At 20.3% G+C, this 15757-nt stretch overlaps 5 protein-coding genes across 8 annotated transcripts; 3 read left to right on the top strand and 2 right to left on the bottom strand.

Annotated features, from left to right (window-relative positions):
- The first annotated feature begins 147 nt into the window (after positions 1–147).
- LOC100867898 (KIF-binding protein) lies at positions 148–2308 on the top strand. The gene has a single exon (XM_012488004.3). The coding sequence runs from the start codon at positions 148–150 to the stop codon at positions 1936–1938; it is 1791 nt and encodes a 596-aa protein (XP_012343458.2). The 3' UTR covers positions 1939–2308.
- Positions 2309–2397: 89 nt separating this feature from the next.
- Positions 2398–3712, bottom strand: RpL14 (ribosomal protein L14). Of its 2 annotated transcripts, none has more exons than XM_086913302.1 (4): positions 3543–3712; positions 3144–3245; positions 2704–2898; positions 2398–2586 (listed from the first exon to the last, which is right to left on the bottom strand). In XM_086913302.1, exons 1-4 carry the CDS (start codon positions 3543–3545, stop codon positions 2437–2439), a joined length of 450 nt encoding a protein of 149 aa, XP_086769428.1. In that variant the 5' UTR covers positions 3546–3712; the 3' UTR covers positions 2398–2436. The 2 variants fall into 2 exon arrangements, with proteins under 2 accessions (XP_086769428.1, XP_086769429.1); XM_086913303.1 differs by having other exon boundaries at positions 3352–3564.
- Positions 3713–3871: 159 nt separating this feature from the next.
- LOC100872360 (HEAT repeat-containing protein 6) lies at positions 3872–9105 on the top strand. 2 transcript variants are annotated; one of them, XR_004226170.2, is made up of 12 exons: positions 3872–4347; positions 4522–4767; positions 4861–5088; positions 5152–5977; positions 6059–6351; positions 6434–6775; positions 6971–7218; positions 7358–7577; positions 7761–7838; positions 7914–8123; positions 8244–8360; positions 8525–9105. XR_004226170.2 is itself a non-coding variant. In XM_012494718.3 (12 exons), the coding sequence occupies exons 1-12, from the start codon at positions 4183–4185 to the stop codon at positions 8705–8707; spliced, it is 3153 nt and encodes a 1050-aa protein (XP_012350172.2). In that variant the 5' UTR covers positions 3872–4182; the 3' UTR covers positions 8708–9105. The 2 variants fall into 2 exon arrangements, 1 of the variants encoding a protein (XP_012350172.2); XM_012494718.3 differs by having other exon boundaries at positions 7917–8123.
- Positions 9106–9496: 391 nt separating this feature from the next.
- LOC100872479 (PRKR-interacting protein 1 homolog) lies at positions 9497–11205 on the bottom strand. The gene is made up of 3 exons (XM_012494720.3): positions 10558–11205; positions 10122–10301; positions 9497–9933 (listed from the first exon to the last, which is right to left on the bottom strand). The coding sequence occupies exons 1-3, from the start codon at positions 10654–10656 to the stop codon at positions 9577–9579; spliced, it is 636 nt and encodes a 211-aa protein (XP_012350174.3). The 5' UTR covers positions 10657–11205; the 3' UTR covers positions 9497–9576.
- Positions 11206–11554: 349 nt separating this feature from the next.
- LOC100863044 (E3 ubiquitin-protein ligase RNF25) lies at positions 11555–15217 on the top strand. 2 transcript variants are annotated; one of them, XR_001113117.3, is made up of 7 exons: positions 11588–11741; positions 11822–11893; positions 13001–13241; positions 13565–13783; positions 13856–14158; positions 14349–14567; positions 14664–15217. XR_001113117.3 is itself a non-coding variant. In XM_003690565.4 (6 exons), the coding sequence occupies exons 1-6, from the start codon at positions 11716–11718 to the stop codon at positions 14514–14516; spliced, it is 1029 nt and encodes a 342-aa protein (XP_003690613.1). In that variant the 5' UTR covers positions 11555–11715; the 3' UTR covers positions 14517–15217. The 2 variants fall into 2 exon arrangements, 1 of the variants encoding a protein (XP_003690613.1); XM_003690565.4 differs by having other exon boundaries at positions 11555–11741; positions 14349–15217.
- Positions 15218–15757: the final 540 nt, after the last annotated feature.

The following is a 15757-nucleotide window of genomic DNA, read 5'->3' as shown; positions in this document are numbered from 1 at the left end:
AAATTTGTCACAATAACATTTAAAATAAAAAAATAATAAATCATACTATACATATACATATACATATATTTATATATATATATATATATATATATATATATATATATATAATAAAATATATATATATAAACAAAAAGACAAATCGAGATGGAATCCAACTCTGTACAGAATATAATTACAAAAGTGCGAGAAAAATTTAAAGATGTTCGAAAATTGTTGGATGATGTTGACAAAACTACAATGGAAAGTAAACCTTATAAAATAAAATATCAAGCAATTGAAATGTTCAAATCAATGGAAGCAGATCTGATTAGCATTTCAGAAAATATGTCACAGGAGGAACAAAAAGAAAAAGTCATAATGCTTGCTATGATTCACTTAAATCGTGGTTTGTTACATGCTGACACGGAAGAATTAAAAGCAAGTGAAGAACAATTTATGGAATGTATAAAATTATTAAGAAATAAAGAGTTAGAACCAGAAGCTATTATATCAGTATTAAGTGCTTTAAATCAATTGGGTATTATATGGTCTCAATGGAATCAACCTATGAAGGCAAAAAATTTTTTAGATCAAGCAGAGAAAATTTATAACAACTTTATAAATATTAATAATCCATGTAGAGATCCTATTAATATAGCTCAGAATTTTGGTATTGAACAAATTAAAGATGAACTAAGTCCTAAAGAGGTATTAGAAAAAGTTAATACTTTAACATTATATTATCTAGCTCAAGTATATAGTTCTTTGAAAGATCATTGTCAATCTGCAATATATTGTCATATGACTTTGCGGAAGCAATTAGGTCATAATGAAATTGTGCAAGATTTAGATTATATTGATTGGGCATTAAATGCAGCAACATTATCTCAATATTTCATGGAAAATAATAGTTTCTTTCAAGCAAGACATCATTTAGCAGCAGCATCTTATATATTACAAAAGTATAAAAATATATTAGAACAAAAATCCAAAAATAATGAGGAAAATGAAATACTTGCAGCTGAATGGGAAAATTTTAAACATAGAAGTGCAGATGTTGCTAGATGTTGGGCTAAATATGGAATTTTGCTTATGCTTTCATCAAAAGAAAGACTTATGCAGAAAAATGAAACAGGACAGGATAACAAACAATTAAATAAAAATTCAAAATCAAAAATAATTAATGATTTAAGGTTCAGTATTTTAGAGAAAGAGATAGAACCAATTATCAATCAAATCACTGATAAATATTTATTAGATTTTGATGATGCTAGATCAGTTTTTTTAAATACTCAAAAATGGTTAGAACAAGCTAAAACTTATTATACTTTAGAAAATCATGCATCTGATTATATATTAATTATACAAGATAATTCTCGAGCTTATAAATATTTGTCATTCTTTGAAGAACATGAAGATAGACAAGCAAAAATGCATAAAAGAAGAATAGATATTTTAGAAAATGTTATCACGGAATTAAATCCTCAATATTATGAATCTGCTTGTAGACAAATTTGGATTGAATTAGGAGAAACATATTCCGATATTCTTGATATAAAACTTGATCGTTTACGATCGTCCGATGAAAAACCTTCACCGCAAACATTAACAAAAATTAATTATTTAGCAAAAAATTCTATAAAAAATTTTCAAGCATTTCTTGATTCCTTACATGTTCGTAATTCTAATTCTGAAATGCAAGAATTTCCTGATGAAGTAATGCAACCAGCTTTATTTTCTTACTTTCATCTTGGTAGATTGTACAATAAGATGATAACTCCTGATAAAACAATTCAAATAAAAAATATGCAAAATAGTATTAATGCATATAAATTTGTAATTGATTATTGTGAAAAATATCCCAAAGCAGCTGAGGTAATGAAAGTTGAATTAAATTTGTGTAAAGAATTAGTAAATTTATCAATAATTAAGTCAAATCATTATCAATCAAAATAAATAAATATGATATAAAAAGGAATAATTACTAAATAAAATTAATAATATTCGATGGTATTTAATAGAATTATAAACTTAACATATCTTATATAAATTGTTTTGAAGTAGTTTTCAAAGATTTTATATTTTTAAAACATTTTCATCTCTTCTATCTTTATAGTTGTGACAATGTTCAGTATCATTTTTGTAACTATTACTATTATAATTATTTCATAATAATAGAATTATTATAATATATAAAATAAGAATATTATGTATTATTAATATATTAATAAAATTAGATTATAGAAATATATCTTGTATGTATTTTATGTTATTCTTGTATTCTTGAAAATTGTATTTTTTAAAAAATAAACAAATTATAAATTTATTAAATTCACTATTATTAGAGTTTTTGTTAATTTTAATTAATTTTTCTTACAATATAGAGATGAAAGGTAATTAAATAATTAATGCTAATTGTAAGATAATTTTGTATTTATTTCATAGAATAAAAAATCACTTTTTTTCAACTTTTTTACTGGTACCTGTAGCCTTTGTTTTCTTAGCTTTCTTTTTTAATCTATAAAATGCATCTGTCCTCAATTTATTTCTAATTTGTCTTGCTTTTCTTAATTTAAAACGATCAAAATCACTAAGTTCCAATCGCTAAAATTAAATAAATATAGTTTTTATTATTATATACAAATAACTTTTTTTTGCTATGTAAAACATATGAAGATATATATATATATATATATGATAATCTAATATTATTATACCTACTTTTTTCTTGGCTTCAACTTTTCTTGCCCACATAGTTTGTTTCCAAAGATCATTAATATTTGCAGCTTCCCATGCTTTACGTACAACACGAGTGGATCCAGTATATGGGAAACGTATACGGAATTTAGTTAAATGAAGATCATTTAATCTCATTTCACAACGTGGAACATTTGAAGAAGGTCCATCAACTAAAACCTAAAAAAAAAATTAATATTTAATATAAAATACTACTATTTCTTTAATATGTAATTATTAAGTATTTTAATTATATCAGTGAAAGTATGCTGACATCAATTATATCTCAGCCGGCAATTCCTATCAAGATACTGGATCATCATTAATATATTATTATATATAACTTATATTTATAATTTATATTAAATAATCCTTAATTTAATATTTAATAAAAAATATAATATATTTATAAAATTTTATTTTACCCGATTTTGATCGATGATGTCTACAATGGCAACAAGTTTACCTTTGTGCGGCCCATCGCTCACATAAGCAATACGACCAGATTCTACGAACCTTTGAAATGGCTATTTAACAAAAAAAAAACCAATTATTTTTGTAATAACAAAGAATTATATCATAATTATAAATAATTTAATTATTAATTTAATATATATGATTTACAATACATACCATGTGGTTGAAAAATATGAAAAATACAAGGTTATATTGAATAATTTTTATATTTCTTATACATTTTCAAAAATAAATAAATATAAATTAAACTATAAAATATATAAAAACAATTTTTTTAAGATGATAAATTCATAATACTATAAATATTATGAATAATATCAATAAATTTAAAACTACGCTATACTTACCATGGTTTACCGGAAGCAAAAGACCAATATTATCTACAACCGGATAAAGCATTGTTAATACCAACTGATAAAATGATAATTTTTCTACTCAAAAATTCCCTACAATACATTATATACAATTTAAAAATAAATACATAAGTATTAATTTATTTTGTATTAATTTAAGAAGTAATAAAAAATATATATATATTATATACAAATTATTAGTTATATATTAAATAATTCATTTAATATATCATATATCATTAAGCTCGATGCAAGAAATGATAAATTGTTACAAACTGTTCATTTAAATTGGACTTAATATTTAGATATTTAAAAAAAAAAGAATATTTATACAGAGCTTGATATTTAGATGTAAAAAAATATTTTTATATATGATATTTTATAATATTTAATTAAATATATATATATAATTTCTAATTTTATTATTTTAAATCGAAGATTGCAAAATAAAATTTCTGATTTTAATATTAATATTTTAATTTGTATGATACAAAACTTGATATAAGACTTTGAAAGGTATTAAATCTATTATACACATCGTTTGTGGTATAACTGTTGAAAATATTTATGTGAAATAAATATTTTTTATTAAAACATCTTCTAATTGTATCTAAATACATAAAAATATAAAAATATGGCTTTAACGAATATAGATTATACAAATTATACAACAAAATTTGATTATATAGTAGAAAAATTACTCGTTTTAACAAAGAATTATGAAATAAAATTAATTAACAATTATCTTTGTGTTCTTAATAATCTTGATTATCGTTATTTAACAAATTTAAATAATGATGTAAGTTTAAGTAATATAATTTATATAATTATAATTATAATTAAGTAAGTTCATGTAATATAATAAACAAATAATTTGTTTTATTTTAATTGAAACATAATACAAAATTTATATATTTATGTATATATAAATAAATATATATATATTTATGTATATATTGTAATAATGTTTTAGGGAGTGCAATTACTAATTAAACAATTATGTAATATCGTTACATTTGCAGAAACAACTTTGATTCAAAGTTTTTGCAGATTTTTAATTAATATAATTCAAAACAATATTAATTTTCAAGAACAAATATTTACACATTGTAAACAGTGGTTTATAGAAGTTTTTAAATTTGCTTTACCTATTACACATAATGATATTCTTTTAGCTTTAAAAAGTTTTTTAATGAATAAGCAATTTAACGATATTGATGTAAGTATATATTTTTTAAAAAATATAATATTTTATTAATTATTATGAATATATAATATTTAAAATATTTAATGTAAAAATATGTATTTATAGTATTTGAAATTGTTGATTGAAGATAATCAATTATTAAAAAAATATTTAAATTCATCTGATGCACAATGGAATGAAACTCATTATTATGCAATTAATTGTTTAGAAGGAATTTTGATGAATGACAATGGTATTTTTATAACAAAAGAGTTAATATATACCATTAAAAATATTACATTAAATATTATTTCTTCTTTGTATATAAATGATAATAAATATTATCATACCAAAGTAAGTAATAGATATAAAACAAAAATTAAATTTTATGATGTTGATTACAAATTAAATTTATAGATATTATGTTCATGTTTACATATTCTGCAAATGATAACAGTTAATGAAGTATTACCACATTCTATTGACTTTATGGGTGAAATTTTGGGAGTTGTGCAAGCATTTTTATTTTATGGTCTTAAAGATTATTCTCCTTTAAAACCACAATTACTTCGTCCAGCAGTAATGAATCTTCCAGAACGAATTCATGTAATTCCTAAATGTAAAAATTTAAAAAATCATAAAGCAAAATTAAGAAAACAACCTACTAAAAAAGTTGTTACAGAAGTAAAAAATAACATTGTATTAGAATGCAAAGGAATTAACATATATTCAAGTGATTCAGATACTTCAGATACCGAAAATAGTAATTCTGTTATTATGGATTCTAAAATAAGATTAGAAACTATACGTTTACTTCAAATACTTATTGAAAATTCACCAAGTCGTGAAATATTTGGATTTTGGCCACAAATTATTGCTACTGGATCACGCAATGATGCTAGAGTATTGACTAGAAGTATTTTAAAAGAATCTGTATCTAAAGTGAAACAGCACATGTTAAGTACATTAACAGAATTATTGATTGATGTTAAACCTTTTTTAATATATGCAGAAGAAGTTAATCAAATGTCTTTTATTACTTTTTTTGGTACAGTTTGTCTAATGATTAAAGAATTGCATTTTACTTTATCTTTGATTTTAAATAGTGAAACAAATGTAGCAGTCTTAACGCATGGTTTAAAATGCGCTGCTGCTTTAATTCAGGGTACACCATATGCACGTTTGAAAACAGGACTTGCTACAAAATTAATGAGAAATTGTAGGCCATATATATTTTACAAAGGTATTCTTATTATTAATACTTTTTATTATATTTATATTTTTTTGCAAGAAATAAAATGTTATGTTCTTATTTATTATATAGATCCAACAGTTCGCGTTGCTGCATTATCAACTTTTGAAGCCATTGCTTCTTGTGATCCAGTGACTACAGAAATATTTGAAATACTTGGAAAACAATTAACTATAAATAGAGATCAACTGTGTTTAAATACTTCAATTAATAAAGCAGAAAGAAATATAGAAGAAGAAAATAATGAAGAGATTGATATTGAAGATCTTAAAAATAATTTGACAAATGAATATAATAATAAATTATTTAAACAGACAAATATCTGTTTTTTAATTCATGTTTGTTTGGAAAATATATCAAATAAGGTATATATATATTTTAAGTTAGCAATTTAATTATAAAAAAAATTATTTTAAGAAATAAATAATGATAATTATCTGATTATAGACAATGAGTACACCTGTTCGTCTTCAATCATTAAAATTAATTGGTAGAATGGCATTTAGTACTGAAAGTCTTGTATTTTCACAAATAGAATTGATTACAATAACTTTAATAGAAGTCATACAAGATTCTGAAACACAAGTAATATTACATGCTTGCAGAACTCTAGAAATTATGGCTGGTTGTCTCATGAACATTGATTCAGAAAATAATAATGCTTTAATATTTTGGAATATTATATTTGATCCTATAATATCACTTCTTCAACATCCACAAACAATAATAAGAGAAGCTGTATGTGATTGTTTAGGCAATATTAATTCTATTGTATTTGCTCAACTTCAAGTAAGTATTTATTATTATACAAATTAAAAATTTAGATAATTTGTACATATTTTTATATAGCAAAATAATTAATGTCAAAAAATTTATTTAAATGAATTATTTATGTTGTTATTAAATATAATAAAATAATAAATCATTTAGAAAAATATTTTAATTTCCAATATTTATATACATCTCTTATAAATATTCTTTTAGAGACAACAAACAATTTTAATTATTACAGTACTGTTTGGTACAGTACATGATGAAGAAAGTGCTGTAAGAGCTGCTGGATTACGAGCATTAGGAATGTTAGTCACATTACCTGCATTAAGAGAAGAAACTGGATTTTTAATGGACTTAGCTGATGTAGTTTGTTTAACTGCTGATGATAAAAATCTCGGTGTTCGTATTAAAGGAGCATGGGCGTTAGCTAATTTGTGTAATTGTCTTTCTAAAGAAAAGTTAGTTATAGATATATAAATGTTTAACTAATAATTTTTTAACTATTCTAAATGATTTTGTTTTTAAAATCATATATTAATTTAAGTTTTTATAAAAATTTAAATTTTTTTAAAAATTTTTATAAAATATTCTTCGTAGAGATTATGAAGATGTGGAACCTATTTCTTTGGAAGTTTTATTACCAAAAATATATCAAGTCAGTATTAAAGCATCTAAGGATAATGATAAGGTAAAATGCAATGCTGTTCGAGCTCTTGGGAGTATTTTATATTTATGTTCTAACAAATACATATTGAAAGATACATTATCAGGTTTAGAGACTTTGATAAATTGTGCTACAGTAGGAAATGATATGAAGGTAAATTAAAATATATTAATTAAATACATAATTAACAATTAGCAAGAAATTTGTATTTCATATCTTATAATTTGAAAAATTATTATATATATCAATTATTTTTGCATTATATTAAATATTATTTTAATTTCTCTTTATTATTATATTTTAAGTTTTAATATATTTTTCTATATTATACATTAGGTGCGTTGGAATGCATGTCGAGCTCTGGGTTTAATTTTAAGTAATAATCCAGACAGTATATTACCATCTTCTTGGCGAGTATGTAATAAATAAAATAAATTTAATAAGACTTTTGTTTTTTATATTACAATTAACACAATTTTTTTGTTTTAGTAGGATCAGGTATTTCCTGTATTATGCAATCTAATTTGTAATAGTCCGAATTTTAAAGTGCGTACTAATGCAGCATGGGCATTATATTCTTGTAATTCCTATGGAAAATATATAATAATTTTATGGAAGAGTCTTATCTTAGCTTTTGAAAATTCTCAATATGTACCGAGTTATATCGAGTATCCTCATCGTGATGCTCTTATTCAACAGGTAATTAATATTATTATTAAATATGAAATTTATAATAATAAATATTAAATATTAAATCTATAATTAAATATTAAATCTGAAATTATATGTATATAAATATTATCATTATTATGTTTTTAGTTGTGTCTTACTCTTAGTCATGTGGCTGCTAATACAGAGGTGTCAGATTTACAGAATCTTTGGGTAGAAATAAGTGAACATATAGATGATGTTTCTAATTACATAAAACAATTTCAAGTATGATTCTCTTTTATTATTTTTTATTATTAAAAAATTAAACTAATTATTAATAAAGTATATTAATTTTATTAATATTATTATATTTACAATTTTTTATTCTAAAAAATAACTTTTATTAATTTAAAAATATTCATACATACATATATATATATATTTTTTAGGAAATTATTGTTCCTGAAAAAATGGGAGATATAATAAAAGCAAAATCTCAATTGGAAAAATATATGAAAAATGCTTTATTATTAGAAGAACGAAAAATTGCCCAAAGTTTAGCAAGCATTTTTGAAAGAACTAAACGATATGATAATTTAGATGATATTATTATGTATAATAGTAAAAAATAATTAATATTTTATATATATATTATATATTTATAAATTAATTGTATACTATAATTGTATATATGTATATACAATTATATATATATATATATCTATCGCGCATTCAAATTATATATATAATTATATCTAAATCATGTAAGTATTATTTACGGCTGAGAAAAAATCTCTCGTCATAGAGGGAAGATAAACTTTTTTTTATAATACATAATGATACATTATTTGTATACTTTCAACTAATATATATGCTTATTTTTATGAATATATTAGTATTAGATTCATCGAAATCAATTAATTATATTTTTTCTAGAAGATTTTTTAAGTCGTTAACAGTATATATATATATATATGTACATGTACATAATAAGCATATAAAATGATTCTAAATAAATATTTTAAAAATATATTAGAAATATATAAATTATATTGAATTGAAAAAACTTGCTTTTACGAAATAGATAGAAATAATAAAATATACAAACGTAAATATAAATATTATATACAAATTATTAAGATGATTTTCAAATCAAATAGATTTTTGTAAATAATATAATAGTATATTTATCAGTATGTATTATATTATATAATTTTTTATATTGAATTATTTTTGAATTATATTATACATAAAATCTATAAGTTTTTGAATATATCATTTATGTTATATATATTTGAAATTTGTTTCAATTAACTAAAATGTAAATTTTTTATAATTTTTTTTATTTAAATGATTTTCCAAATTTTACTTATTATTAAATGCTTAATATCTTTTCCAAAATAATTTTAGTCAAATAAATATTAAAATTAAAATCATAATTTTTTATTTATTATTTTAATTGTTATAATTACTGCTTTAATCCAAATCCTATTTATTTTTATTAAGAAGCTGAATTGTTTACATTTATATCTATATATTCTGTATTACTAACTTTATTTTTATTTGTATTTGCAATAGAATTTGATTGTTCAGATTGACTAAAATCTTTTGAACTTAATGTATTCTTAATTATTTTATCATTTTTAGTATTTAATTTCTGTTCATTTAAATTTTCTTCTTCTGAAGAATATATATTATTTTCATTCTTGCTATGTTCTATATTTGTAATTTTTATCTTTTTGTTTTGTTTCCATTTTTGTTTTTTTTTTAATCTTTTTGCTCTTTTTTTTGCAGTTATTTCCTTAGCTATTCTTTTATTTTCTTCAATTTTTTTATGGTATTCTGCATCTAAAAGTTCCTAATGAAAACATTAAATAAAATAAGGACAATTTTGTATTATTCATTTCTATATTTAATCTAATAAAAATAATTTTTATATTTGATAATATAAAGTTTAATTCATGTTAAATAATTATATTTTAAAAATAATATATATATATATATATATATTATGAATAATCATACGAATAAAAATATTTTTACTACCTTATGCCCCTTTTCTTGAATAAATTTTTGTCGTGCATATTCTTTACGTCTTAAATGTCTATATACATGAAATTCTCCACTACCAGCACCAGCACTACTACCCATTACATTACGGACAAATTCTGGTACTGTAGGTGTACTTTTAGCTTTAGGTCGTTCTGGTAATATAATAGGTTTTTCCTATTACAACAAATAAATAAACATTTTATATTAACAATATTAGGCATTTGAAAAGAATAAAATCAACTTAATATAGGAATCACAGATATTATATGAATATATCATAAGTAAATGTATATATACTTTATTATTTGTTAAAATCATTAAAAATATACAAAAAAATAAAAATGATTTGTATAACATTTCTTAATTTGTTTGAAATTAAAAAAAAAAAATAACTTTTATAGGAATAATATTTCAATATTCTGATATTTACCGGATTTTTCATCAATTTTTGAAGTTTTAATCGTTGTAAATCAATTGCTGTTTTTGCAACAACAGGTTTTTCTTCTTCTTTTTCTTTATTTTCTGGCATAATGACATATATTCTTATACAATAAGAAACTTTATTTTTAATTTTATAATAATTTACATACTCATTATCAAACTATAGTAATAAGAGATTATGTACTTGATAACAAAAGTGAAACATACAATATAAAATCAATATATTTAGTTACAGCGATTCTTTACATGCCAAACTAAAAATATAATTAATTATATAAAAATATATAAATATAAATATTATATAAGAAATTTAATTATAAAAAATACTAAAAAATGTATTTTTTCATAAATAATTAATAAGTTGGAAATATTTTATAATTATAATATAATAGTATATTTGTATAATATATATTACTATATATATATATAATATAATACTATATTATATTTTTATTTATGTATACTTTATATTTTTTTTATATAAACTTATATTATATTTTTAATATAAGTATTTCTATTTTTCTTTATTATTTTATTTTAATTATTATTTTATTATTAAATTAACTTTTATACTGTTTATTAAATTTTGTTTATTATTACAGATTATATTTTAACAGAGATAAACTTAAGAAAATTTAAATACTAACATTACAATGATTTATTCGATCGCAAAATTTATTTGAAATAAGATTTATCCAAATAATTAATTATAATTAATAACATTATATTTATTTTAACTCATTTTTAATAATCTTATTAAAATAAATACGATTAAATTAATATAATTTATATTATATTTTAATGTGACGTGAATACATATTTATTATATGTTATTATATATTATGCGTTATTATATGAAAAATATTTATTATAATAAAAATATAAATACTTTAAAAATTTTTTATTAAGAAAATCAAATTTAAATCATTTTCTTCAATATAATTTTTCTTAGTAACTATAGTAACATATTACTAATAATTTTAAAGTGATCCAGTTGGTAACAGTAATAGTAGCAGAAGGCTTTCAATATTGACGCACATTGACGCTTATTGAGAATCCTGTAATCGTCGAAGACTAACAAAATTGTATTGTCAAATTCAAAGTGATTTTCACGAGATAAAATATATTATTATATATTCTAAAAACAATGTCAGAGACGATAATAGACGAAAGGTAATTTTTGTAAAATCTTAGATTAGATATGCTTTAATGAATATTCAATTTTTTGAAATATATATTAAAATATTTTGTAGAGTAACCGATGAAATCGAAGCATTAAAAGCAATTTTGCTTGATGATGAGTTAAATATAAAGGAAAATGATAGGTAAGTTTTTTCTATAAGAAATTTGATACTTGTAACCTAATAATTGAATCAATTTGTCATTTTAATCACTTTTAATCATTATAAATTATAGAAATTTAATTTATAACAAAAATATATTTTTTTCAAAAAATAAATATAATAGTTAAGCATATAATTTATAAAAATTCAAATTTAATTGTAAAATAATAATTGCTAATTTTAAAATTCAATGAATATTTTTTAAGAAGTAAAATATACTTGAATTTTAGAAATAAAATAAATTAATTTAAATTTAAATGGTTATATCTTATAATTGTTATATACATAATTGTATAATAATCTTATTGTAATGTATTGTAATTTCATATAATTTGAATTATAATTTTTTTGAATTTATTGATTATTTAAAAATAATATTACATTTATAACATGTAAAATTATTTAGCATGTTTTTTTTTTAAATCTATATATTTAATAATCATAATAATATTGTTATAGTCATAATTCTTAATATGATTAAAGATCTTAATATTATAAAATCCTTATAATATTAATATATTTATAATATTTAATATTATTATTTTTATCATTATTAATTAATTATTATTAATTTTTATTAATTATTAATTATAAAAATATATTATAAAATATATTATATAAATTATAATAAAATTATAATAACAAATATAAAAATTTGTTTTTGCAAATATATAATAATATATAAATTTAAATTTTCTAAAAATAAAAAAAATCTAATTATTAATAATTAAAATATTCAAATATTATATATTATAAAAAATCTATAAACACAAAAAAATAATTTCTTATGTTTACAATTGCTATGTTATTATATAATAATAATGTTAAATATTATAATATGATATATATAGAAAAAAATTATCTTTATAAAAAGAGTTATTTTTTAATCTATTTATATTTATTTTTTAAATACTTTATGAAGAGAAAACAAAAAAAAACATTGTGTTTTATATTATATTTTTCTTTTTTATTGATTTCATATTTTATTAATTAATATTTAATTATGGTCACTAATTATACATGTATATAAAATTATTAGTAATTTATTATTAGTTTTATTATGAATTATGAAAATCAATCTTTTTTCAGAGGTGAACCAGAATATATTGAGACTGTGTTATTTCCTTCAACTGGTGAAGATTCACAGTCTCAATATGTTTGTGTAACATTGATTGTTCAATTACCTGTAGGATATCCTGATATATCACCTACTATTAATCTCAGAAATCCAAGAGGTTTAGATGAAAATACTGTGAGACTTATGCAATCAGATGCAGAGGCAAAATGTAAGAATTTCATAGGTCAACCAGTTATGTTTGAACTCATTGAGGTATGTATTATATATTAAAAATAATCAATTTGTAAAGTATGATTATTATAATTAATATATTTTAAAATAACAATATATTGAAATATATTAAAATACATTGAGTTATATATTATCTATCTATACATTATTATATATGTTATACATTATATAAAAAATATAAAAAAAAATAATTTTTTTATATTTTATAAAAAAATATATTTTTAAATTTTATTACTATTTTATTATTATTAAAAATATTTATATTATTGTTTATTAATTTATTAAATTATAAAATCATTATTTTAACATATATTCATTATATTAATATGATATTATTATAATAGTTGATAAGAGAACACCTTACAAGAAGTAATCTTCCAACGGATCAATGTGCCATATGCTTATATGGTTTTCGAGAAGGAGATGAATTTACAAAAACTGAATGCTATCATTATTTTCACTCCCACTGTTTAGCAGCACATGTTGCTGCTGCAGAACGATATTACAGAGAGGAGCAAGAAAAATTGCCTCAATGGCAACAAGATACTACTAATAAATTTCAGGTATAATATTAGTTTATATAATTTGATATAAACAAAATATTAATGACCACTAAATATATTATAATTTTATAGGCTATATGTCCTGTATGTCGAGAATCCATCAATTGTGATGTAGAAAGTTTATGGTCTGCTCCACCTCCAATTGATGTTGAAGCTGCTATCGATTTTTCAGTAACTGCAGAATTGAGAGAATTACAAAAGCAGATGGCAGCATTATTTTTAAGGCAACAAGAAAGGGGTGGTATAATTGATTTAGAAGCTGAAGGCGTAAAGACATTAGTTAGAACAGAAGATGAATCTGGTACTACAACTGAAGGACCCAATCCTCCAGGAACTAGTGTAAATACTTACTCAGTGCAATCTGTTAATCAGATGGTATGTTAATTATATATTGATTATATTATATAGACATATATTTTTATATAAATATTTTAATTTTTAATGAAAGATATATATATAATTGGGAATAGAATTAATATTTATGATATTTGATTTTACTAATATATAAAATTATATATTATATAAAATAATTTAATGATAAGTCGTTTTTTTTTAAATATCATAGTCAAAACAATCTTCACATCAAACTCAAAATGCTCACTATCAATCAAGACAACTACATCATAATTATCATGGACATAATAATCATGGACATCGAAATAGAGGTCGTGGACGAGCTCATTATCGTCGACAATTTGACAGACTTAGGCAAACGGAATCTACTCCCAGATGACAATGGGTTCGAGATAAATTATTTACTGTCTGGTCTCCTATTTTGCTAAATGTATACAATAATATGAATAGCATTAGTAGCATAATTATGTATGTATTATATAACAATTATTTAATTTTAAATTACTTTTATATTATGATATTATAGGTTTTATTGTTCAACAACATTCCCGTTGTAACGTAATGGCGTATAAAATGGGATATGTTAAAACTTCCAAGGACTGTCTGTGTAGACTGAAGCCATGGTGCTCTTTTAAACGATCTACAATCGTACAAAGTTAGTTCTTTTTTTTAGTATAAATATGTATACAGAGCTGTAAGTACTGTAGCATATTATAAACAAATAAAAAAAAAATATACGCAATCAAAATAGTATATTAAAAATATTTTATACTAGCAATTTAAAATTTAATGATCTCAAAGCATAAAAATAATATGTATTGCTTCTAAATTAATAATTTTTAAATTTAACATAATTTATAATACTCATTTTCATGTAAAAATTTATTAATAATATAGATCGTGCTATATAACAGAGCAGACATGGATCAGTATTTAAACAGATATTTGTTTATTCCTTTTAAAGGAATCAAAATTTAATTTTTGCTCTATGCATACAAAAGCAATGTAAATCCTTAGTAAAAATATGTAATGCTATTATATATCAAATTTAACATATGAAATATACCTTTCAAGAGTTGAGAATTTTGATTTAATGCATGAATCAACCACAACTTCTGAAACTATTCAAATAATGCACATTAGCATATTTTCAATGCAGAAAATTTTTTCCACAAATATGTAATATCTATATTGAAAGAATGTAAGTTACTTTTGTAATTTATTTGTATTTAATTTTACTATTACTTTATTTTTAAATATCTTAAAGAGATTTATTGTAAATATTTCTTTATTATATACAAAAGAAGATTTTATTAATATGTAAAAATCTTCTTTATAAGTGTGATATTTATAACAAACTAAATAATATAAAATAAGAAAAAATTAAAAAAAAAAATTATAATTTTAGATCATTCCAATTCAATTAAATTAAGATATTAATTTTGTCATAATCATATAAATTTTTTTAAAATAATAAATTTGAATTAAAATTAATTATGTTATTAAGGCTATTATGATGTCCAAAAATAGAATAGAAAATGCTTTTCTAAATGTCAAAATATTATAGTAAAAATATGTAAATTTCGTTACAATTAATTATTGCCTATTTTTTAAATAGAA

The sequence above is a fragment of the Apis florea genome, unplaced genomic scaffold (assembly GCF_048593485.1).
Source record: "Apis florea isolate Af1SG1 unplaced genomic scaffold, ASM4859348v1 contig_3496_pilon, whole genome shotgun sequence".
Taxonomy (NCBI): Eukaryota; Metazoa; Arthropoda; class Insecta; order Hymenoptera; family Apidae; genus Apis; species Apis florea.
Note: the sequence above shows the minus strand (reverse complement) of the source record. Positions and strands in the feature narration are given on the sequence as shown.